The 25,407-nt window shown below is 32.2% G+C and overlaps 2 protein-coding genes across 2 annotated transcripts in view; both read right to left on the bottom strand.

Annotated features, from left to right (window-relative positions):
* LOC128988980 (calcitonin gene-related peptide type 1 receptor-like) overlaps window positions 1-21,087 on the bottom strand; it is a 32,289-nt gene extending 11,202 nt beyond the window's left edge. Inside the window, exons 1-4 of the mRNA XM_054410816.1 lie at window positions 21,022-21,087; window positions 6,749-6,894; window positions 4,547-4,657; window positions 2,244-2,350 (exon numbers count right to left, since the gene is read on the bottom strand). Of these exons, the coding sequence (XP_054266791.1) occupies window positions 2,244-2,350; window positions 4,547-4,657; window positions 6,749-6,884 (354 nt within the window). The 5' untranslated portion in view covers window positions 6,885-6,894; window positions 21,022-21,087. The remainder of the gene's footprint in view (window positions 1-2,243; window positions 2,351-4,546; window positions 4,658-6,748; window positions 6,895-21,021) is intronic.
* Window positions 21,088-22,076: 989 nt separating this feature from the next.
* Window positions 22,077-24,940, bottom strand: LOC128989152 (uncharacterized). Its single transcript, XM_054411021.1, has 3 exons — window positions 24,784-24,940; window positions 23,301-23,460; window positions 22,077-22,797 (listed from the first exon to the last, which is right to left on the bottom strand). The coding sequence occupies exons 1-3, from the start codon at window positions 24,938-24,940 to the stop codon at window positions 22,077-22,079; spliced, it is 1,038 nt and encodes a 345-aa protein (XP_054266996.1).
* Between the last annotated feature and the right edge of the window lie 467 nt (window positions 24,941-25,407).

Below are 25,407 nucleotides of genomic sequence, written 5' to 3'. Positions count from 1 at the left end.
GCTATATACGGTTTTTGTGTTGATGGCTTTGTTTTTACACAGACACTGTTTTTACTGAAAAGTGTGCCACAAAAACAAACAAGCCACAAAAACACAAAGCCACAAAAACAATATAAATATTTAAACCATTAATATTTTTACCTACGACCGTTTTTTAAAGTAGCCATTTCAGTTTCACTTCTTAGAATTAAAAAGTTTCTCATAACAGCATTGTTTATTTCCATAACAGCATAGTTTTACTCATAACAACACGGGTAACGGACCAATGAGGTTCAAGGATTCAGAGTGAAGAAGTAAAATTCTAATGATTCGAACTTCAACTAATCAGCTGACCACGCCAATTTAATTGTTGAGTGGTGAATTTAATGTTTGATACAATGTTTCGATGCATCACTGTCATTGGCAATGAGAGGTTATAAACGAAAACATAACCTCTCTTAGAAGTTATGGGTAGTAATTTTTAGTAATTAAAACACTGTCATAGGTAAAGTAGTGTACGCAACTCGCGTAAATAGTGTTAACGACACTCGTAGAAGTTTTTAAGGCACGAGCCTTCTACTCGTGTCGTTAACACTAACTTTACGCAATCGTTGCGTAATAGTATATTTCGTACCTAGGGCCGAAAATGAGGTTTTGCCGGCTCGAGATAATTTTTAAGTTCGAGACGAAGTCGAGAACTTAAATCTATCGAGAGCTGCAAAACCATTTCGGTCCGTGGTACGAACGCTATTTTTCACCACACTATACCCTATTACCACTATTCACCACTATAATAATGCACACTGATAGCCAACACAACTATAATTTTAAGGTTATGTGAAGAAATAATTTGAGGAATCAGCAAAAATAAAAATAAATAGTTGCTAGGCAACGGTGACAATAACACAATTCTATTGCAATACTATGGATTTTGATTGTGTATTTAAAATGCATTCATGTTTTAAGTAAGTAAGCGGACAGCTGATTTTGCGGCCCCGGCCTGTAAAAACCTGCTCGGTCCCCAAATTACGATGACAGCTGGCGTGGCCAGCAAAACGTAACTTTCAGCCACCAATTAACGTATGTAATACAGCCAAAAACATCATAGTGTGGTGAAAACTACTATTACCTACGACCGCTTTTTAAAGTATCCGTTTCAGTAGGCCTACAGTTCCTAGAATTGAAAAGTATCTCATAACAGCATTGTTTACTTTCATAACAGCAACAGCATAGTTTTACTCATAACAACACGGGTAACGGACCAATGAGGTTTAAGGATTGAGAGAGGAGAAGCAAAATTGTAATGATTCGAAATTCGTCCAATCAGCTGTTCAGGCCAATTTAATTTGTTGATTGGTGCAATTTAAATTTTCTACTCGTGTTGTTAACACTATCTTTACGCAATCTTAGAGTAAACTACTATAAATGCATTGTATCACCAGTGCAAAATATAATACGAGTAGCTTGGAATTATGTCAATACGAATTATCTTGCCACAGAAAGTACTTTAACTGACAATGAACTTTCATAAAGTTTAGGAACAGTTTGAATAATTAAATTGTGACATATTTCATAAAGATAAAATTGATTTTTAAGGTCAATTACTGAATAGTTTTGACATAGGTATAACCTGACGTATTATAGTATTTTGCGATATCAAAACCTTAGACATTGTAAAATTTTTTTTGTAGACTATTGTAAATTGTCTTTTTTGTTGGTTCACATAATATTGGAAACAGTTAGCCTGGCCTACAAGAATTAGATTATAAATACATTTGTGGAATTGGAAAAATATATGTTCAGCAAAAATATTTATGAAAAAGGATTTTTATCATTTTCCCCAAATTTGGTCTGAGGATAATTGGAGTTTCACTCGAAATCCATCAATATTTTACATTTTTGTAGTCATTTTCACCGATGGGAACATATCTGGGTGTATTTTAACCCTGAACCTAAAAATGAGTGAAGGATGGGTATATAATTGAGAGAGATGCCTTGAGTAGCTTTGCTAAGACCAGCTTTTTTTAGAACCATGTAGGGTCCAATGATCTAGGACAGATATGTCTAGCTCAAACCACAAAAAAGTTGCTCAAAATCGAATTAGCAACCTGATTACCAGGCAAATACTTCAACCACCCAGATACATTAAATTGAGTTTGATTGTTTGATTCAAGAGTTTATTAGTTAAATTATACTAATAAACTCTTGAATATTTACAACTCATAATTAAAAAAAACTCGCATAGTACATTGTGTAGTATTTACCGCCAGATCATGTAGGTCCACACAGGTAGTGTAGTTAGACCAAGGCCTTCCTGTAGAAGGATGTCTGAACCAGGTCCCGTTCTGTAGACAGCTGCGATACGCCGTCCCTGAACAGATTAGAGCCATACAGTTATACAGCTATCAAAACACTTACATTGATCACATTTATCACATTATTCATTTATCACATTGATACAGTACCAATTTACGCTCATCATATTCCAATTATTTTTAATACTTTGTTGTACCTCCAACCAACGGTTTACCAAGTAACATGTGACATTATTTTCAAACTTCCTTTCACTGAAATCTCCGTATTGAGCCATTTCAACCGTTTATAATACATTTTTGGATTGAATAACGAAAAATGTCATATAAAAAGTGTGGTTTAGGTTTTATGAGTTAAACATTTACCAGAATCAGTGGTTTCATGCTTTTTTGCGCAAAACACAGACCAGGAAGGGTGTAATAATCACTTATAATAATATAATATTACGGATAACGGATATTAGCAGTGTTATAGTCATATTTTAGTCATGCTTGGGAAATATCCAAATATTTACTACACATCAAACATCTTTAAGAGTAAGTAACTAATCAAACATTTTAAGACTAAGTACCCTTGATTATTTTGTAGTCATGTTCTTATCTTACTATATCATGATTAACGGTTGCAACCAAATTACCAACTATGACTAGAACGTATCCAATTGGTATTGTAAATGACTATTCAATGAAGGTTTTTGGAAGTTAGAAAGTCTTTATTTCCAGACCAGACGCTTTAACATTAAACCTAATAATAATTCTAAACATTAAACATTCTTAGTGTAGTTGGGAACCTATTGAATCCTGGAACTATGTAATAAACATTTATCAAGGAACGGCCATTTCCAGTCGAGCGATTGTTATAACTTGTACACAAAGGTAATTGAATTTTTCGTCTTTTGTATTGATCAGGAATTTTGTCCAATACATTCTATTGTCAAGTTCTGCCTGCAGCAGAAATGAATTGCGGTTCAACAACGCAGAAGGTATTTCACACAAGTTATTTTTTTTTAATCAATATTTGGAATGTCTAAATCGGCATGCTCTTTTAAAAGAGTGTACTTAATACAGTTTGCTGTATTAAGACATCAATAAGCATTCAAAGACAGATTTTAGCAAACAATTAAATAATAATTTGCAGAAATTTAAATAAATATACATATAAGAATGAATTTTGAAAAATTTTTTTGTTATCAAGTGGTTATTAATTTACAACTCCTTTCTGGGAAAGATTTTCTCAGAAGCTGAAAAACATCATACTTAACAAATAATTCACCTACTTAGCAGTGTCAATCTAGAAACTAATTTAAAGAACACAGTCCGACGTGAATGAATGAATGAATGAATGAATGCATTATCTCTTTATTCCAACAAATTATTTACAAAATATGTACACAAATATTTAAAGGAAGAAAAAAACTTGTGGTTTTTTACGTTGCTTAAAACATATGAAGAACGTGTTAGAAGCTCATTGGGAGTTCATTGTTCAGTGCCAGACCTAAATACGCAGCCCTTTCTACCAAACTGAAGATCTACCTATCATTGGCAAATAAAGAAGTCCTTCCCAAGAACTCTTCAAAACACGTTCTGCCAAACCGAGAGTTTGTTACACAGGAATTGAGGCCATTCATAAATAAGAGCTTTGAGGACCAGGCAGCAGTTTAGTAATATAACATGCAGCTTCTATAGGAATGGAGTTCCGAAATTTTCTGAACGGTTTACTTTTAACACATAATGGACCAGAAAGAAAATAAATTGAAGACTACTGGAACAATGGTTTTATGGGTCGAAATTGGGTTTTCCAACTTTCACCCTATAAACATAGCATTTTGTAATTTCTTTCTGAACCATTTTGAGGGGCTAAAATACAAATAATTTAGTAAAATAAAACATTGTTGTATGTATCAACATTACGGAAAATTCACAAAGGTGTAAACTCAAAATTACCATGTTTTAAGGGAATACTTTAATTAATTATTTAATCTGAAATAATTTAGAGTAATTCCAGCCAGGTAGATGGGAATTCACTTAGTCTGCGTGTTTGCTGCGGTGGGGATTTTTGTATCCTATACATAATCCATTTTAAGATACTGTTACCGTATATGGGATAACTATAGATGACATCTTGTAGACCTAGTAACTAAAAAAGTTTAACTTGGATACAATCAACCAAAATAATAGGTACATTACTAATTTTATATATGCATTAAGTTTATGTAAGTTTGCAGTTGAGTATATTTGTAGACATATCAACTCACGTGCTGGATCAAATCCTGTGACGAATTTAGGACAAGGTACCGTGGCACGAGTACCAGGGGGCGTTGCATCCCAACAGGCCCAACCGTCAAACACTGTGGGGCACCATGGTTCTGCAACAAAATATACGTCAAATACTATTGGGCATCATGGTTCTGTAGCAAAATATACGTCAAACACAATGGGGCACCATGGTTCTGCAACAAAATATACGTCAAACACTGTGTGGCATCATGGTTCTGCGACAAAACACACGTCAAACACTATGGGGCACCATGGTTCTGCAACAAAATATAGTCAAGCACTGTGGGATACCATGGTTCTACAACAAAATATCCGTCAAACACTGTTGGACACCATGTTTCTGCAACAAAATGTAGGACAAACACTGTGGGACACTATGGTTATGCAACAAAATATACTTCAAACACTATGGGGTACAATGGTTCTGCAACAAAATATACGTCAAACCGTAATGGGTATCATGGTTCTGCAGCTAAGTGTAGGTCAAACACTGTAGGGCACTATGGTTCTACAACGTAGTATACCTCAAACACTATGGGGTAAAATAATTCTGCAACAAAAGTTGTCAAGAGTGGGGCACCATGGTTCTGCAACAAAATATACGTCAACCACTGTGGGTCACTATGATTCTGCAACTAAACATAACTCAAATAAACTCAACAAAATAATTTATGATGAATTCTTTATACTTATGGATGTTTTCATATTAAATTTCCCGTATAAATAGAAAAACTCTGTTTTCGTGTTCTGTGTGCTGTAAACCAAAACAAAGTCTGTGGTGTTTGTTTAATCATGATGGGAGAGGACGCAGCGTTACAAATTGTTTAAGCGAACGTTTCTCGTTTCTTCAAAGATTAATTACACTTCACTTCCACCCACTCTGACTTATCTGTGGAAATGTTTTTGTAAGTTTTGATTGAAAATTATTAGTCATATGAAAACCTAATTTTAGTTATAGAATTTTATTTTTTACAAATTAACACATTTCTTTGGAAAATATTGTAATTTACAAGATGAAATAAGTAATAAATATATTAGTATACAAAACAGTCAAGGATTCCTTTGATTTGATTTAATCGTATAACGAAATTCAATATCTTATATTCCAATTGACAGTCCTACGATAGATTTTTTAATCTAAAGCCGGAACCAAAAACACAGCAGAAGACTTTCATATTTTATTAAATAAACTAAATTCAAGTGGAATTCCAAGACCACATTAAACTTTCCAATAAGATACAATGTTGAGGTTTCTTAATTGTCCAACTTGATTGGTATCTAACTTGGGAGGATTTGGTAGTATGAACAGATTTCTCGCTCCTTGCATCTTCAAGTGCTATCCCCTACTAACAGTACACTTGTTAGTATGGGCTGATCATACTCTACAAATTTATAAAGATTATATAAAATCCAAACAGTCTGCATTTTGTTGTTAAACTATAATTAGTTGTCCACCTGTCGTACAATGTAGTTTTTGATAGATTTTATATGCCAACAACGAAACACGCATGCAAATATAGAATAAATATAGGTATATATGTTTTTTAACTTGCAAAAGTATTTTTTCATAACAAAGTTTATTCATCCATTAAGTTTTGGGGACTGCTCGTACTCTAAAAATTTATGAAGATTATAGTAGACATTCACCAACAATGAAACACGCATGCAAATATAAAACAAATTTCTTTTTACTAGCAAAAGTTTTTTTTTCATAACAAAGTTTACTTGTCTAGGAACATGAATTTTACAAATCAGTACTCATAGAAACAATCTATAAAACTAGCAGGGGATTTGGTATTCATAAGTTAGAGGTATATGGCTGTAAGGTTTAGATGTATATTTATTGATTCAAACCTAAATGGTTTTAAACCTTTGTGAATTGTGGTACTCGGGAGAAGACCTCGTCAATGACTTAGCGAAAATAGTAGTTTTTCGAACGATTGCAGCAGTTTTTCTTTGGGACAAGCTACAAGAACACCAAGAAGGATTGAAATGTAGTTCAATCTTTATTCAGTATTTTCAGGAGTTTCACGATACATCATTTATTCTCAAAGGCAAAGATATGATTAGTTATGTGATTGATTTGCATTACTACAAGCATATACTGTAGGATTACCCGTTATATTTAAATTACCTCCAGCATTCTACAATGAATTTAAAATTCACAAAAACAAACTCACCATCAACAGTATAAAACACAAGTTCTTGTCGCTGTTGTCTCCGTCTGTCGTCACAGTCTTGCTTTAGTCTCAACAGAAACTCCACATTTGGGTCTATCGTGGCGTTCACATTCTCCGTTCTTTCTTCTTCCGCCATCTTGAACTATCTGAAAACATATTTTTCCTAACTTATTGACAGTAGAATAGAATATTGCTTGAATGCAATAAAGTAAAACCCCTATTTGGGAATACAACTATTTCTACAAAAACTCACACTACTTTTCAGATTGAAGTTTCTCAAATGGTACAAGTTTCAAACATTCAGTAGCTGTGTGGTTATTGTATGATGGGAGGACTAGGGCTTTCAACAGCTGACGCAACAGTTTGTATTGGAGAGTTTAAATGTTATCTGAGGGCAAGTTTGTGGTTGTGATCTGCAGAAAACTAAAGGCCACCAGTGTTATATTACTTTTATCGTACAATCTACAATTTGTACATTATCATCTGATCACACATCCTTAGATCAACAATAATTCAATGTTGTCTTCATAGTTCCAAGGAGGCTCTTGAATATTTTTTTCATTATTCAAATTACAATATTACCCCTACAAATTGTAAGTCAGGGACCTGGAATTTAGGTAGTAATGTTTCAAAAATCGTTTATTACACTAATTTTTTGAAGCACTCATGTATTCCACCTAAACAACATAAAAAAGTTGACTTTTATTAGGCCCCTAATACGTGTACGCTTGAAAATAAGTTGGCAGTACTAAATGATACTACGACTACGATCAGCTGATGCGGTGTTTCTCATTTCGTCCAACACTTGGATTTAGAGAGTGTTTGAAAGACTAATTATTTCTATGCTTTATAGTAACTGTAGGAAAAATAAAATGTTTCACACGAGCGCAAATTGCCTTTTCTGCACTCGAGAAACTTTTCAGACTCGCCTGTGGTTCGTGCCACTTCGCACATTAGTAACACAAAAATTTATTGTATGTTTTTGTTTTATTACATTTTATGCACAAAGATAACGTCATTCTTAATGTCACACTTAATTATTTATATGAAACTTATATTTTACCACCCACACAGTTACAAAAGTAATAAACGGTATCAGCATTCTGACACATACTTTCTCCCATACGTTTGTCAACAACCATTATCATGTGTAAACGGTGAGAGTGAATATACGGAAATGGGATTTGTACAATTATCTTCAGAAATTAAAGGACTATATCATACTAAATTTTTATCAAAATTGTTCGAGCCAATTTTGGGAAAATCTGATTTTCCGTTATTTTATTGGGTTTTTATGGGGAAATAACATAATTTACCATTATTTTTGAACCGTAATTTTTACAGAAATGGGATTTGTACCATTTTGTTCATAATTTAAAGGGCTACAACATACTAAATTTTTATCAAAATCGTTCGGGCCATTTTTTAGAAAATCTGATTTTTCCGGTTTTTTATGGGTGTTTATGGGAAAATCCCCATTAAAATTCAAAATTTCAAAAAAAAATAAAAAAACAAGGTTTAAAGAGCACAGACCAGTTTCCAGCGTAACCAAAAAAATCCACCTTCGCACAACATTTAATTGACTTTAATCATACAATGGGAAATATTGATGGATGACAGCTTGGAAATTCTACACACTTGCAGAAAAGGGAAAAAGATGGACACTCTAGAGGAGTATGAAATATACAAAAGTTTTAACAACGTTAACAACCGTGAGACTATATTAAATGAAAAACTACAGTTAAGTTCCCACACCATTTTTAATTCACTCATCAATAACTCCGTCCATCCTACAACAGCTGATCCTTGCCCAATATCTCTTTCTCTCTCACACAACTGATAAGCATAAGCTGGTCTAGTCTGTCCCTTGCTACCTGTGCGGTCGGTCATTTTTTGTTAGAACAGGCCTGTTTTTTAAAATGTTTCATTGTTTTATGTATTTATTCGTGTCCGTACTGTGTTTATCTTCTGACGATGTTATCAACTGATCAACTCTACACTATGTGTCTGAAGCTGACGATGGTGTTTTAACACCAAAACATGTCCTGAATAGACATATTTTATTGAGCTGTGACGGGAATTACGTAAGTAATTTAGTCTTACATAAATAAAACGCCTAGAGATACCATGGATTAGAACCTACATACCAAATTTCATCGAAATCGGACCACAGGTGTAGTCTCTAGCTCTGTACACACACAGACACACGCACACACACACACAGACATCACTTCGAAAACCACTTTTTTGGGTCCAGGGGGACCCAAAACGAATATATCCACTCAAAACTCAAACTCGAAAATTTTGACGAAAACAATACTTTCTCCATATACTATGGTATAGGGGGAGAAAGTAATAAGTAAAGTTTTAACTATTTTGCAAAATGCATTTTTTTGATCGCTTAAAATATATTTGTATGGTTAATTAGCTATGTAATAATTTATTAATAGCCAAATGTATTCCACGGTTCGAATTAAATAGATCTTACATGGAATAAAGTTTAATATAGAATATTGGAAGTTCCAATACACAACATATTGTTCAATAGCCGAAGCAAGGAATGCGGAACATCGGAGTGTAGTAAGGCTAAGAACCCTCGCATGTTATATATTCGCTTCACTGTGTACAGTCTTACATGATTTGATCATATATAAAAGATAAAATACTGCGTAGGGATGAAGATATACATGGAATGGGTTATCTCATTCAAAGTTTAACCCCATATTTTAAAGGAAATCCAGCTTATTGAATAAACTGTATCAACAATCTAACACATACTTTCTCCCGTTAGCTTGTCAACACCCTAATTATGGCACATTGGTAAATGGTAACATTGATAATTTATAGGGATAGTGACAACAGTTAAAATAACCTTTGTACCATAATATTTACATCAATGGGGGTTGTAAAATTTTGTTAAAAGTTAAACGGACTATAACATACACACAGTTTAAAATTGGTCAAGTAGTTTTTTATCAGATTTTCTTCTCGTGAATTAACTTTGAGAACATTTTATTTTTTCATTATTTTATGGGTTTTAATAAAAAAAGGCACCGTTTAAATAAAAATGAAAATAAACCCACATACCAAATTTCATCAAAATCGGACCACAGGTGTGATCTTTAGCTCTGTACACATCCATGCACAAAGACATACATCACTTCGAAAACCACTGTTTTGGGTTCAGTGTTGCGCAAAACGTATATTCCGCCCGAAACTCAAACTCGAAAATGTTGACAACAACAATCCTTCCTCCATATACTATGGTATAGAGGGGAAAATTAAAAGTACAGTACGTAATTTCAATAAACATACGGAATATACCTGTCTAATAGAAGTGCAGTATTGTATTGAAACAAAATACTAACTGTGTGTGTTAAAAATAACTCGTTATTTCTCGTGTTATTAATATTAACAAATTACGAAGGCTCTTTTCAATCAAGCTGTATGGGTTGTTTGCAACAATTGTTAGCGCGTGGAAAATCTAGTGGTTCAAATGTCATAAACAACTAAATGGCAAATAACTATGTTACAATGCTATTCTCAGCGGCTCACATTAGACTACAAAATACACATTTTCTACTGAAAGAAGAGTTAAATCTGCTGTTTACAACAATAGCTGTTGACAAAGTTAACCATAGACTTCTCCAAAGTTCTCTTATGACAGACAAAGTAAATTGTTTGACAACGCAGAGACTACAGCAACCTTTACTGACTGACACTGTAACAACCTTTGATGTGTACAAACGTTGTTGGACCAAAATAGGAAGCTAGTTAGGACAAAGTAGGAAGCTAGTTAGGACAAAGTAGGAAGCTAGTTAGGACAAAATAGGAAGCTGAATAAACACCGTAGTAAAAAATGTCCAACATGTCAGCAATGTTGGGCTTCATGTTAAAGTGAGTTAAGTACCGCACAAGTCGCTGATTTGAGACACATTTACATACAGCGCACGTTTGATAAAGGTTGCCTAAGGGTAACAACCCTTTGTGGCATGTAACTGTGCTGTTTGTAGTCAATTAGGGGATACAAAATAAAAATGTTTGCAAAAATAAGTACAGAATAACTGAGTAGACTTTTCGTTATTTTGCCTCATGGAAATATGTACAGTATTTTAGGTAATCGATTAAAATAGGCAGAAAAAATGTATTGTAAGTGATTTCCATTAGGATTAAAAATACAACTGTGTTGAGGTACTAATTAATGATTACATATGCTTGGACTAGAAAATATATATTTTTAATTTTTTTAATAACTGAATGAACAACAGGACAACAGTATTATGCTGCAACAGTTGTCAGGCCGGGCTTTTACGGTGATTTCCCTATAAAAAAGTAACGCATCCTAGACTTCGTTGCGGAACCACCACACTAAATTTATTGTCAGTCGGGGTTTCCATAAAAACCAATAGTCTCAACAATTGATTTGCGTAATATTTCATATGTTTCAAATATTGGTTTTTTTATTGTGTAAACATTTTTTAAACATATTTACACTATTATTTAATTTTCATTCAATTTACGAACAAAATTTCAATTATACTACCGTTTTTTTGTACAGGTAGCTACCACTTATATTTTCTTCTGTTATTTACTTAGACTTAATTAAGCAAACAAAAAATACTTGAAGTCTACTCTTTGTATGCTATTGTAAAATCTAAACCCTTGTTTAACTGTATTTCATGAGTGGTTTCGACTGAGTGTTCTGATGGTAAAATACTAAATTTCACATTCGGACGTTTCTCCAATGCAAAAACTGTAAGAAAGAAGCAGAAAATGGATCTTTAATGATCCTTCATAACCCAACAAAAAAGCAGGAAATGAGTTTGGTGAGTAAAGAAAGCAATTTCCTCATAGGAAAATTATAGTTTACTGGGGTTTTCAGGAATATCTTTAATGTCCCGCGTTAGCTTTGGCTATTGTTGTATTGTAAATTAGTGTTTTCTCAGTAGAAAGAAATTTTGTAATATGGGTTAAATCGGAGGTTTTCAGACTAAAGATAGAAAAGAGTTAATTTCAAAAGTTATTCGTTATCACAATAACAAACTAAATACTAAGGTAGTATTTTATACAACTGTTTATTTTCCTTAAAAGCATTTAAGTTCAGTGATTGGATTAAAAAAAATACTGTGCACATGAGCCGAAAAAATTTATACCGAGCATTCTTTATCTTTATACTTTATATTTGCTTAATTAACTTTGGCGTTTCTGCAATAGTGGCTAAAATTTAATATTTAAACATGTAGCTTTGATGGATTGGGACCATTTATTGTTAAATAGTTTGAATTTCAAACCAATAATTCAGCCGTTTGTATCAGTGCCCACGCACAGTAAGCCTTGTACCATATTACCCACGCAAATATAGTAAATAATTAAAAACAGTTAATAACACTGAAAGTTACAGTAACACATGGTTTCATGAATTGAAAAACCCTGTCTATGGTTAAAATATGTTAAGATTGTATTATGTTAGTCGAATTATAAGTTTTAGACAAATAAAAAATAAATAAAAAAATTACAACTATGCCTAACATTTGACTTGGTAAAATAATTCCCGAACTACATCATAATACTTAAATGCAAACCAATGTTTATCTTCTGACTCATCATATATTTTGCCGTAAGTGAATGCACCATAAAGCCTTTTAGGGGGAGATTAGATTAGATTGATAGCGGATAACGCTATCAAATATTGAGACTTTTTAACACCGATTAAGTTTCTCTTGATCAAATAAATATCGTCGTTATATATAATTACGTAAATTTAAATATTGAAGTTTAAATAAAATGCACATATTTACTACTTTCAGTATATTACTATGAAATAAATGTTTACTTTTACTAAGTTATGTATGTTAATATTATACATTAGAAGTATACAAATGTGTGAAAATAGGCATTAATAAAAAGTTTTTAATCCATCATACTATTTTAAAGTGTAATTAAAAAAATATTAATTATATTAAAATATATATATATATATACAGGGTGTCTCACGAGAGGTGTCTCAAATTGATTACGGAAAAACGGCTTAACTTACAAGGATGAAGTAAAATTATTTCCCGATAAATCGACCCCAAGGAATAACGTAAAAATATTTTTAACTTTTTCCCACTACAGGGTGTGCCAAAAACTGAGGGTCACTAGTTCGAATCTCGGAATTTTCAAATGTAAACATATGTCATGTTATACATCATTTTAAAGGTATTTGATAGGCAAACATTTTGGCGAAAACAGAAATAAGTTATCTTTTCCCGTTTCAAAATGGCGGCAGTTTTTTTTGGAAAAAATCTATATTTTTTTAATACTCTGTTTTTCCTATACAAATGCATTTATCCCTTCTCCGGTTGAAATTTCTTACTCGTTATGAAATTAGCTTTAAAAAATTCCAAAAAAAATTATTTTTGAAAATTTGCAAATGCTCATTTTTCAAAAATTTCAAATAGCAACATATGTCAAGTGGCACATCATTTTATAGGGCTTTTAATTCCTAACAACTTCGTAATTTACACTTACTTCGTATCTCTTTTAGTTTTTGCGTAAATAACAAAAAACCTAATTTTCCCATATCAAATGAATGTAATTTGGGTTTGACGTGGTTTAACATTTAATCTAATTGGGCCTTTAGTGTTAAACCCAAATAACATACATTTGATATAGGAAAATTAGATTTTTTGTTATTTACGCAAAAACTAAAAGAGATACGAAGTAAGTGTAAATTACAAAGTTGTTAGGCATTAAAAAACCTATAAAATGTTGTGCCACTTGACATATGTTGCTATTTGAAATTTTTGAAAAATGAGTATTTGCAAATTTTTAAAAATAAATTTTTTTTGAATTTTTATAATTTCAAAAAACCGTTACTTGTAGCATATCAAAGTAAAGCTAATTTCATAACGAGTAAGAAAATTAAACCGGAGAAGGGATAAATGCATTGGTATAGGAAACACAGAGTATTAAAAAAATATAGATTTTTTCCAAAAAAACTGCCGCCATTTTGAAACGGGAAAAGATAACTTATTTCTGTTTTCGCCAAAAGTTTTGACTATCAAATACCTTTAATATGATGTATAACATGACATTTGAAAATTCCGAGATTCGAACTAGTGACCCTCAGTTTTTGGCACACCCTGTATTGGGAAAAAGTTAAAAATATTTTTACGTTATTCCTTGGGGTCGATTTATCGGGAAATAATTTTACTTCATCCTTGTACGTTAAGCCGTTTTTCCGTAATCAATTTGAGACACCTCTCGTGAGACACCCTGTATATATATATATTATAATTATATTATATACAGGGTGTCCCGGAACTCTCTACCAATATTTTAGGGCATTGATCCTGGGTAAGAAACATAACTAAATATCATATTTAAACTGTCCGGAAGTCCTTAGTTACTCACACAGCCGCCATTTTGTTTTCTTCAGTTTTTAATTTTTTTCTAAAGAATGGTTAAACATACGAAATGGAAACTTTTCACAAACATTAAGGACAACTAGACAAAGCTACCAAAGAATTATCACGATTTTTCAAATTCATAAAACAAAATGGTGGCCATTTAAAATTTTTGTAAAATCAATGGTTTTTTAGTTATTTAAGAAAGAAAATTTTAAATGACCGCCATTTTGTTTTATGAATTTGAAAAATCTTCATAATTTTTTTGTAGCTTTGTCTAGTTGTCATAAATGCTTGTGCAAAGTTTCCATTTCGTATGTTTAACCATTCTTTAGAAAAAATTAATAACTTAAAAAAACAAAATGGCGGCTGTGTGAGTAACTAAGGACTTCCGGACAATTTAAATATGATATTTAGGTACGTTTCTTACCCAGAATCAATGTCCTAAAATATTGGTAGAGAGTTCCGGGACACCCTGTATATATATTATTATATTATATATACAGGGTGTTTGGTACTCAGTGTGAAAAAAAATTTTTGGTGTAAGTACAAAGTAAATGCAGTATGATGATGCATATAAAATGTCCCAAGTCTAAAAATTAGCTTCCCAAAGAAATATTTTATGTTTTTCAAAAATAACTATGTTTTTAAACTTAATACAGCTATTTCTCAATTACCTGTAAATGGATTTGAGTAGACAATGTCATTTTCGTGTTCTACATTAAATTTTGAATAAGAATAATACAAAATGACAGAGGATCAGTTGTAAAAACTCCATCGTAAATAGATTCAAAGATAAAAATTAAGATGTCTGATAAAAATGCAAAAAACATTGGTCAATTGCATTTGTTCACACCCTGTATACAGGAAAGTGTCGGAATATGTTAAAAACTGCTCCATTTTATAAGCTTTCCAACCATATGCTACACTATTGAGGTTTAGATATTTTTTTGTTTATTTTAGTTGTTTGAATGCCAGAAAACAGGGAACTTTTTTACTGTTTTTACTGTTCAAGCTGAAACAAAAATACAACTTTTGCTTAATACATGCTGACTTTCTATGTTTTAAAAGATAAAGACGCCATGCTTTGTAGTCTTCAAACCACGAAAGCGTACATAAGCAGACAGAAAGCTCAATGGTGTAGCATATGGTTGGAAAGCTTATAAAATGGCGCAGTTTTTAACATATTCCGACACTTTCTTGTATACAGGGTGTGAACAAATGCAATTGACCAATGTTTTTTTGAATGTTTACCAAACATCTTAATTTTTATCTTTGAATCTATTTACGATGGAGTTTTTTCAACTGATCCTCTTTCATTTTGTATTATTCTTATTCAAAATTTATTGTAGAACACGAAAATGACATTGTCTACTCAAATCCATTCACAGGTAATTGAGAAATAGCTGTATTAAGTTTAAAAACATAGTAATTTTAAAAAAAATAAAAAAATTCTTTGGGAAGCTAATTTTTAGACTTGGGACATTTTATATGCATCATCATACTGCATTTACTTTGTACTTACACCAAAAAAAATTTTTCACACTGAGTACCAAACACCCTGTATATTGTTATTAAAAAATTTAAAAATATAATAACCTTTATAAGGAAGATAAGTATTATTTTTTTACAGAATACTGTCATAAATAGGCAGGTTGATATAAAACCTTTCTTTTCCTTTTCATTGATGAATGAAATATAATGTCTAACTATAGAAGTCATTCAGAGGCAATATAAATGTTGTTCGAAGTTTTACAATGTTGTGCAATTTATCAAACTGACGCCAAACAATGTGACGTCAAAGATATATTACCTCTTTATTCAAAAGTAAATATTTCTTGCTATACTGAACAATATGTTTGTAAACAATGCAAGAAAATTAGTACATACAGTAAAAAAAATGATTTTAGGATATAATTAGGTATGTAGTTGACTAAATAAGTTAAAATGTTAACTGATAATTAGCTGGATTATATAGTGATAATCGAGGACGCGTTATTGTTTTTGGTTAAATGGGGTCAATTCAAGAGAACTATTTTACTTAAAATTGTAGATTGTGATTATTATAACTACACCAAGCACGCAAAATTGTGATTTGAAAGTGAAGATAAACAACCCCTAACATGAAAACGCATTTAAGTCAAAATGCTTACCAAAAAATAATCTGATCTAAACTCTTAAAGTAACGCTAAAAAACAATTGGTCCATGCTTTAAAACCATTTACTTTTGTTTTGTGTTTTATTGCCAATTAGTTCAGGTTTTTTAAATATCATATACTTAGTATCAATACAAATGTTAAATGAGTTTTTATTAGATTTTGTAAAGGAAGTTCACCGAGTAATCATTATCGTACAGGCTTTACGGAATTGTAAAGATAAAAATGTTCAATGCATAAGAGATTATGAAAATTGTTTGCAGGTTTTCGTTGCAAATACTTTGATAAAATTTAAGTATTATTTAAGTATTATATAAAATTTAATATCAATTATTTGGTAGACCTAGCATTACCAAACTGTGTATAATCAAACTTTTAATTAAAACATAAATGTATACATTTTGTGGAGTAAATTTGTGAAATTATCCTTAATGAAAGAAATTACCACTAAAACCAGGATCTAACCTCAATTTCCTGGAACCGGCAAAATCCTAAAATATTACGATTGTCTTTCTGCACAAATAATTAATGTAAGTAGCTTTCATGTTGCTTGTAGTTTGTTAAAATTAGAAACTAAAAGATTTTCTAGGATTCCTTTTTGGTGTTTGATAAAATATTCATCCTTCAACAATATCTTGTTAAATGACAATGAAGGTTAACAACGTAGTTTTTTAAGAGAAAATTATATTTACTTTTGAAAGCGATTACTAATTTATATTTTACAGCGAATTGTGTCGCTCTAAAATTAGTCTTTAAGATATTGTAAAGGCAAATCAAACAAAGGAATAAAGTACTTATGTTAAGTGCCGATTCTGTTTTCACAAAAGCTCATTTTAAATTACTTTCATGAATGAATAAGTAGAGAGACTAACTTGGCGAGGAAAAACAAACTTTGTTATTTCTGAAACAGCCGTTTATCGTTATTAAATTTTCTCCCATAGTTTCATCGTTCATCAATCTATATTTTGACATGTCATCTTGAAGGATAGATTTAAATTTTCAATAGCGTTTAACTTATACATTTTGGTTCTTGTTAAAGCCCCAGAACTGCAAAAGATTTATTTAGGCATATTTTGTATTTAATTGCAGACATTACAAATCTTAGTACCTATCCAGTTTTAGTGAATAAATAGGTGTTACGATTTATAATTAATTTACTCAGGAATTAATTATTATAACCATTTATAAAAATCATAGGAATCATGACTTTTTTAATACGGGAATTAATAAAAGTAAAAGCAGTTAGGAATTGAATAAAAGAGGTATTAGGGCATTATACGTGTGCCGTTGGTAGTGTCTTTACAGATTCAACATTTATTTGTTCCTAAATGTTGAAGCTGTCACATCATCACATCTAGGAGTAGAGAGTCTCCCTTTTTTCAACAATGGTATGTTTATGAATGTTACTAAATATTTAATTTTACCCTTTTATTAATCTTCATTTTACACATCACACAATATGTATCTTCTATAAAAACATATTCAAGCCCATTTATCAAATATATCACTTTTTTGTCATCATTTGAGATTATAAAATTAATATAAATATTATCAATATTTTTTTAAGTTTTATTTTGTGTACACGATTAGTTTGAAATATTGTCTAAAATTTGAATATTAACCAAAATCAATACATATGTTACAGGTGAGTGAAAATTTGAAAGGGAATTTTGTGCAAACGAGAAGAGCTTGGTCGATAAACGTTTTAGTTTAATTAATGCCATCTTGTCAATCTTGATGAAACAAACTGCACCTATCGATAAAGTGATTTTCATGATTTGATTGAAAACACGTTTTCCTTTAAATCATTATCTATTTTACAGCTACTTCTAAATTTAGTAGTAATTAATTGCTTTAATTTTAAGAATCATAAATAATATCCAGTGAAGATCAAACATATTAACTTCGCCCCACGTGTGTTCTCTGATTTTTATAATAATTAAAAATAATATGAAAAATAATGTTTCCAAATGTATGTGCAAGATTAATATATACTAGAGGTCGTCCAGTGGTCGAAGACTCGACCAAAAATATGTGATGGAGAGACTATTTCCTTCCTAACTGTAAATAAAACATGTGATTGGAATTTCTCCATTTGTTTTGATTTTCTGTTTATATTTCGTTGTTATTTCGTCACCAACATGTCAACCCATAGGGCCCATGTTAATTTTTTTTTATTATAAATTTATTTTTTGTGCTTATTTTTAAGCTTATTTGAATATATAAAGGGATTCTGCACATCTACAGGAACATACTGTATATTTCTAACAATATGCGGAGATTTCCCCTGCGATACACAGGAGCTGAGAAAAAAGGTTTTATAGAAACATACTTGCCTATTAATATATAGATTGACCAACTACAAAAATTGTTTATATTATGTTTTACTTTTATTGTTACAAAGTGATAGCCCCCCCCCCCCCCCCGTTTATTTAAGGAGGCATTATATTTTATTATAATTTTGCATAATCATATATCCAAAATGTTTGATAACTGCGTTGCGTTGCGTTGATATAAAATATAAATTCTAATAAAATATAAGTAGTAAGAGCTTTAGTGGACTGTAAATAATGTATAAATAAAATATGCTTATGAGGAATTAATGACATCAGTCGGAATAGCAATGAGACCAATACCCCCCCAACCCCCCCCCCCCCCCAATACCATGACATTTCTTATTAGTACAGTCCTTATGAAAGGTAGTAAATCTATCAATTTATCAAATTCTAATCAAATAAAATATGATAACAATGGTATTTGACAAGGCAAAAGAAAAATGGCCTTTATAATTATTTCATCAAGCCTAGAGGCTTGATGTAATAAAATAGCTTGACTATATAAAAATTTCATACGTTAATACGTTAATTTGAACATCGCTATGCAATAACAACACATTTCATTATACAAATATTTTAACAATGCGCTCAAGAGGAAAATCCGTCTTTTATTAGGTTAGAATACAATATTTAAGTTTATGATTTAGAATTTTTATGTTGAATTTGGCCCTTTTAATTTTCTTTTCTATTGACATGGATCTACTTTGTTTTTCAACAACATTTTGTCATTTTTAGGAGTAAAGGTAAAAATATCGTTAGAGATATTCGAGGAAATTATAGATAGTAAATATTTTAATGTTACCAAAACTATTAAGCAAATTTAGATGTTCCTTATAAATATCATTATTTTTAACAAGACCGCCAGAGTATGTGGTATGTTTCAGCAGGGTTACATGGTAAATGTATATTATAATTATGTTGTACAAGACTCGCCACTTAATGTGCATCATAGTAAAAGATCTTGTTAGAAGTACTCAGCTATGTATACTCTCTATTGCCTGCCATTTGAATATAAAAACTAAATGTTTTATTAATCGTTATGATCTATTTATATTACTTGTTTACATTTAATCAGTTCTTAAAAAAAAAACATGTTACTCTTTTTTTGTAAAATCTTAACAATCTTACAAACTACTGTATTACTAATCAGATCTAAACGTGATTTTAGCTTGCTGATATTTTGTTAATAAATGCTTTCATTTCTTTTCAGCACAATACACAATACTTTACATATTATCTACCACATTTGTTAGATGGTACAATCTATCATTTTAAAATGATCGATTAGCTCTTTGCGGAGGTAGATTCCCGATTCAAATAAGATTCTTTATCACCTTGGAAAACTAAGTGTGTTTTGCTATATTGGTTGACTTAAGATTGAAATACCAAAGAAGCTATCTAGGCCTAACAGAGAATAAATAAAAAAAAAAGTTATTTGGAACTGAAAGTTTGTTTGAATATGCATACAAGTTAACCGTTGCAGGTTTTAAAAGCATTTGTAAGCTAAATAATCGTATAGAGCCGTTTTTTTAAATTCCTTTTAAGTTTTTTATTCAGCATTAAGAAATTATAAGTGAAGCTCTGTGTTTACTGTTGTCTAAAACAATCAAAAGGGTAATCCAGCACATAAACAACAATGTTTTAAACTTGAAAAATATTCACAGTGCAAAGGGCGCAAATGGGAGAAAGTATCTGTCAGATTGACGGTTTACTTTAAATAAATGTGCATGTGAATTCCTGCGATTCTAGGAAAATGTCTTCTTTGTAATAAATATAAAAATCAAACTTTTATAAAACTTATACACATTTTAGTGCTTATTTTCACCGTGAATCATATATTTCGTTGTGAAAACTAGAACCTAAATCAATCAAATTAGAAGATTTAAAAATATTTTGTATATAACGTTCATCTAAAATTTATGATAGAATCCAAATTATGTAAGTTGAAAGATATAAATGTTGAAGTTTAAGGCTTACTTCTTAACACAACAGTTTGTTTTAAGTTCAAGGTACAATTTGATTTACTCTTTACAAATAAATAATTTATTTGTAAACACACATTAAATACTCGATATTGATACCACTTACACAACATTTCTAGCCAGTTTTTGAATCGCATAATTCATTGCAAAATGTAACTTTATCTTTTCATTTAAATATTGATTTTTTAACATAAGACCTCGACAGAAAATAGCAACGTTTATAATAATATAAAATATTATTTAACAAAAGCTTAAATTTTAAAAGGTTTATTTAGCGATCCCCATATTATAAAGAAGGCGAAAAAGCATAATTGATTATATTTGATAATATGCACATATCCACCTAAACAGGTACCAAATAACAATAACATTTTTTTTAGATGATTTTGTAAGCAATTTATTACTTACATTTCCAAACTATTTCCAAAGAGGTTCTCACAAGCAACACAGCACTAGGGTAGTGAACACCACGACGGCACGGGCGTTACTGAGCGTTAAAGGCTTGGTTTCCTAGACCACGCCAGCGCGACCTGTCCGACGCGGTGTACACTGACGCGGGCGTGATGTCCACTGTCCGCGGGCGTGGTTGTGGTTTCCTAGGCGCGTGATTTATTCGCGGGCCCGGCGATGCAGCGTAGTGATATGTGGTCCTCGTGTGGAGAGATGGCTAAGATTTTGGCTGCAGCTTTGTTGCTTGAAGAAGAAGCTGAGGAAGAAGAATTGATGTTGGCATTATGCTTAAGAGAAGATCACCATACAATCTTTAAACGAAGACCTGATGAAGGGTGTTACCAATTGTTGATCAAACGTCATTTGATAGACGACGAAACCAAATTTAGGGAGTATTTTAGACTTTCGCAAGAAATGTTTAATGAAATTTTGAACGTTATAAAGAATGATATTGAATTGGAGCCCAGCAACAGGGTTGCAGATCCCATCAGTCCTGCCCAAAAGCTTTGTATAACACTGAGGTTAGTGGTGTATTTTCCATAAATTCATAGATAATCAATAATATGTTAACTGTATAATATGATCATGTGTTAACTACTATGTATATTAGAAAACGAATACGTTGGTTACCTTTAAATTTTACTACATTTTTCACGCTCACAGCACGCTTAATTTTATTACATTTTATACTGAAATGAAAGTATATTCCACTGTTTCTTTCTTAACATATTTTTCATTGCAACATCACATACCTCGTAGACATATGCTGAAAAATAATTTAACTAAATTAAATGTGGGGAATTACCAAGTAATTGGAGTAATATATAAATACACATTTTCGTTATTAACCTTTTATTTTAGGAAAATTATTACAATAGTTATTGTAATTATGTTTGTAATTAGGCTATAATTTTTATAATTAAAAAACTGTAACTGGACAAACATTCAAAGATTGGACGAAGAAGTCTATAGCAATTATTTGTCCTAATTGCATTAATGAACAATCACAAGATTTACAGTTTGATGAATGTTTTTGGAATGTTTGCATCTATGTCATCAGGGCCGAAAATATAACTCTGATTAGGGTTTGTTGGAAATGTGGGTGGCAACACCACATCTGCTGAATCCCCAGAACTCAATGTATGGACTGTTAAATTAGGTGTTACAGACCTAGAGGTAACTGTAATCACGTTTTCGGCAGGCCTAGTATTTTCTTGCATGGCTTTCAATTCCAACTCACTCACCACCTGACAAACCTTTAGTCGAGCTTCTGTAATGATATGAGGGGGAAACTGCTTCACGACCTCTGCCATACTCAGGAAAAACATATCAACAGGATGGTCTTTCTGTGGGGGCTTAGTTTCATTTGACAACAAGTTACTCAATAGTTTTGACCGTTCCAGCCGTCCAATCTTTATCTCGTCAAGTACCTTTTCTCTTACATTTTTCTTCTTACCTTTATTAACACCTTTGGCTACGTTTTCTGCGTCAAAAGCTTCATCTATATCATCATCATTATCTAAATCAAAGGAGTTACGTCTAAAGAGTACATCTTCTGCAAACCCTTCTTCATTCATCACTGTGTCTTCGTGATGGCTGATTACTGAAGCGTCGGTTGCCTGGTTCTCTTGAGAGCTTGAAGCGTTGGTTTCCGGTTTCTCTCCTTGATTAGAGGTATTGACAACTTCGACTTGACTTGTCGAAGAAGACGCACTGGACAGGCTTGTTACCACGCTGAAAAAAATACATCAATAAATCACATATAAAAAAGAAACGTTAATAAATCAGCAATAACTCGCCGCAGCAAACCTGCATCTGGAATAAGCATGCAATCCGCCTAATATAACTGATAGTAGCTTAAGTTAGAAAAATTAAAATGGCCGTCGTTTGAACAAAAATTTTAAATATTTTTTTAAACATTAATTATTTTATTACTACCTCAGACACGAAACCAAATTTCATAATGATACCTTAGACAGTTTTGAATGCATGAAATGTTTATGGAAAAAATACAAAATGGCGGATATCTCATTAATAAGGTGTTTTTGGAAAAAGAATATTCTTATTTACTCTTTATTTTGATCCATAGAACCATTCCCAGAGTTTGGCACTTTACTTACTGGACACCCTGTAGAACATTTAGTTAAGTATTATTGCTGCAGAGAAAACTAACTTATTCTATAATATTTACAAAGAACAAACATAATCGTAATGCTAATTAAAGACAGTTTTCTTACTTTCTTTTCTTCGTACATTTCTCCAGGAAGTTTAAGTTTTTATTAATATATTTGGATTTCTGGAATGCAGGAGATCCTGTTTTTGTTTTCTCTTTAAGACGATTCATGTTTCTTCTATATGTGTCTCTGATGGTTTTCCATCTCGTGCGACAGTCCTCCTCTGAAATAAAACACAACCTGTAAAAAGCATAATGCCGATGTCGAGAGCGTAAACCGAACCGTGCTATGTACTTGTGATAAATCAAACACACAATTAAAAATGTTAATTGAATATTAAATACTCTATCTTTTCTAAAAATATTACAATGATATTAACTGTTTTAGGTACATGGCCACTGGTGAAAGCTTCAGATCTCTAGCCTTTCAATTTAGGATTTCGCATTCATGGATAGGAGTTATTATAAAAAAAACAGTGAAATCAATATGCCAAAGATTGATGGACAAAGCACTTCCAGTCCCTAACAAACAGATGCTTAAAGATACAGCCAGAGGATTCGGCCTTCGATGGAATTATCCCAACTGTTGCGGTGCAGTTGATGGTAAACATGTTCGAATCAAGTGCCCTGCAAACTCTGGATCACTGTTCCATAATTTCAAGGATTTCTTTTCTATTGTGCTGTTCGTTTCAGTTGATCATAACTACAAATTTTTGACTGTTGATGTTGGAAACTACGGAAAAGAGGGAGATGCAGGTATTTTCCCAAAATCTGAGTTGGGTAAATCCGTGATTAATGATACTTTTCCTTTCCCAGACCCCGCCCCACTGCCAGGAACTACCCTTGGTATTCCTCACGTACTTCTAGGCGATGAGGCATTCAAACTAACAACAAGGTTTATGCGCCCATACCCCAAGGAACAATCCGGTGTAGATGAAGAGAAGGCGGTTTATAATTATCGACATAGTAGAGCTCGCCGTTGCAGTGAAAATGCATTCGGAATAATGTGTCAGTACTTTAGAGTGTTTTTTACGCCTATCGCTTTACATCCCAGTGATGTAGATCATCTAGTACTGGCGGCTTGTATTCTGCACAACCTTATGAGGTCAGCCAATATCCCGTGTCCAAGAGAAGGAGATGATGTAGCTCTATCCCTTCCCACAGAAAATCTTTTACCACTGCAACCAATCAGAGGAAGAGCCCCCAATCCAGCCTATGAAGTCAGAGAAGCTTTCAAAAACTACTTCTGTAGTGCAAATGGTGCAGTAGATTGGCAGATGGACCGTGTGCGTCTTGCACAATAAATAGCCAAGAAACTTAAATAACCCTTCAATTTTAAATTTTTTGAATGTAGGACGAATATTTTGTATGGAATAATACAATGTATTTATGTTGGTTATTTATTCAATATACGTATAATATTGGAAAAAAATATTAGTTTATTATTTATAATGAATATTACCCCCAAATGCATAACATGTTGGCTGTAAAGTTATTCCATTAATACAATTTTAAATAAGTTTAAAATTATAATTACAAAAACTTACCGTTTTTCCCAAGCTCAGTTGAAATTTTCTTCCAAACATTTTTCTTCACAAGAACATCTTTGTAGTTTTTTTGAGATAAGTCAAAAATTACAGGATTTTCTCGCACCAAATCGATGAGTGCATCATCTTGTTCTGAAGTGAACACCTTTGACTCCATCTCAAGTTCCACTAATAACTTAATTAAGTAAACTTGCTCAATATGACCAACCAAAAACCAAATAACGCTGACTTGTGGTTGGCGCACCGCGCTGAAATCAACTGAAAGATATCTCCGGCGTGGTGCGTCGGGTTGTCGCGTCGGACAGGCGCCGCCGCGTCCGCGCCCACGTCGTGTAGGAAACCACCCTCATTGCCGGCTATACTTTAGATTCTGGCGCGATGACGTAATCACGCTCTCTGTCCGGCGTGATTCGTCCGGCGTGGTCTAGGAAACCAAGGCTTAAGGGCTGCGACGCGCGCACCCTGTACATGTACAATACTTGGACTCAGCTGAGGCACAACTGCGACACGTCTATAGCACAATACTTGGACTCAACTGAGGCACAACTGCGACACGTCTATAGCACAATACTTGGACACAACTATGACAAAAATACATTGACAGGTCTATAGTACGTTTCAATA

This window comes from Macrosteles quadrilineatus, unplaced genomic scaffold (assembly GCF_028750875.1).
Source record: "Macrosteles quadrilineatus isolate MER2022 unplaced genomic scaffold, UCM_ALF_1.0 Scaffold_3__2_contigs__length_128488019, whole genome shotgun sequence".
NCBI lineage: Eukaryota > Metazoa > Arthropoda > Insecta > Hemiptera > Cicadellidae > Macrosteles > Macrosteles quadrilineatus.
The sequence above is the reverse complement of the archived record's forward strand: the minus strand, read 5'-3'. Positions and strand labels throughout refer to the sequence as shown.

What these genes read in the sequence shown, in the direction of transcription:
- LOC128989152 (XM_054411021.1), bottom strand. Translation starts at nt 24,940, where the DNA reads ATGGAGTCAAAGGTGTTCACTTCAGAACAAGATGATGCACTCATCGAT. An exon ending in AACTGAGCTTGGGAAAAACG is followed by an intron (nt 23,461 to 24,783) that starts GTAAGTTTTTGT and finishes GTTTTATTTCAG; the next exon opens with AGGAGGACTGTCGCACGAGA. An exon ending in AAATGTACGAAGAAAAGAAA is followed by an intron (nt 22,798 to 23,300) that starts GTAAGAAAACTG and finishes TATTTTTTTCAG; the next exon opens with CGTGGTAACAAGCCTGTCCA.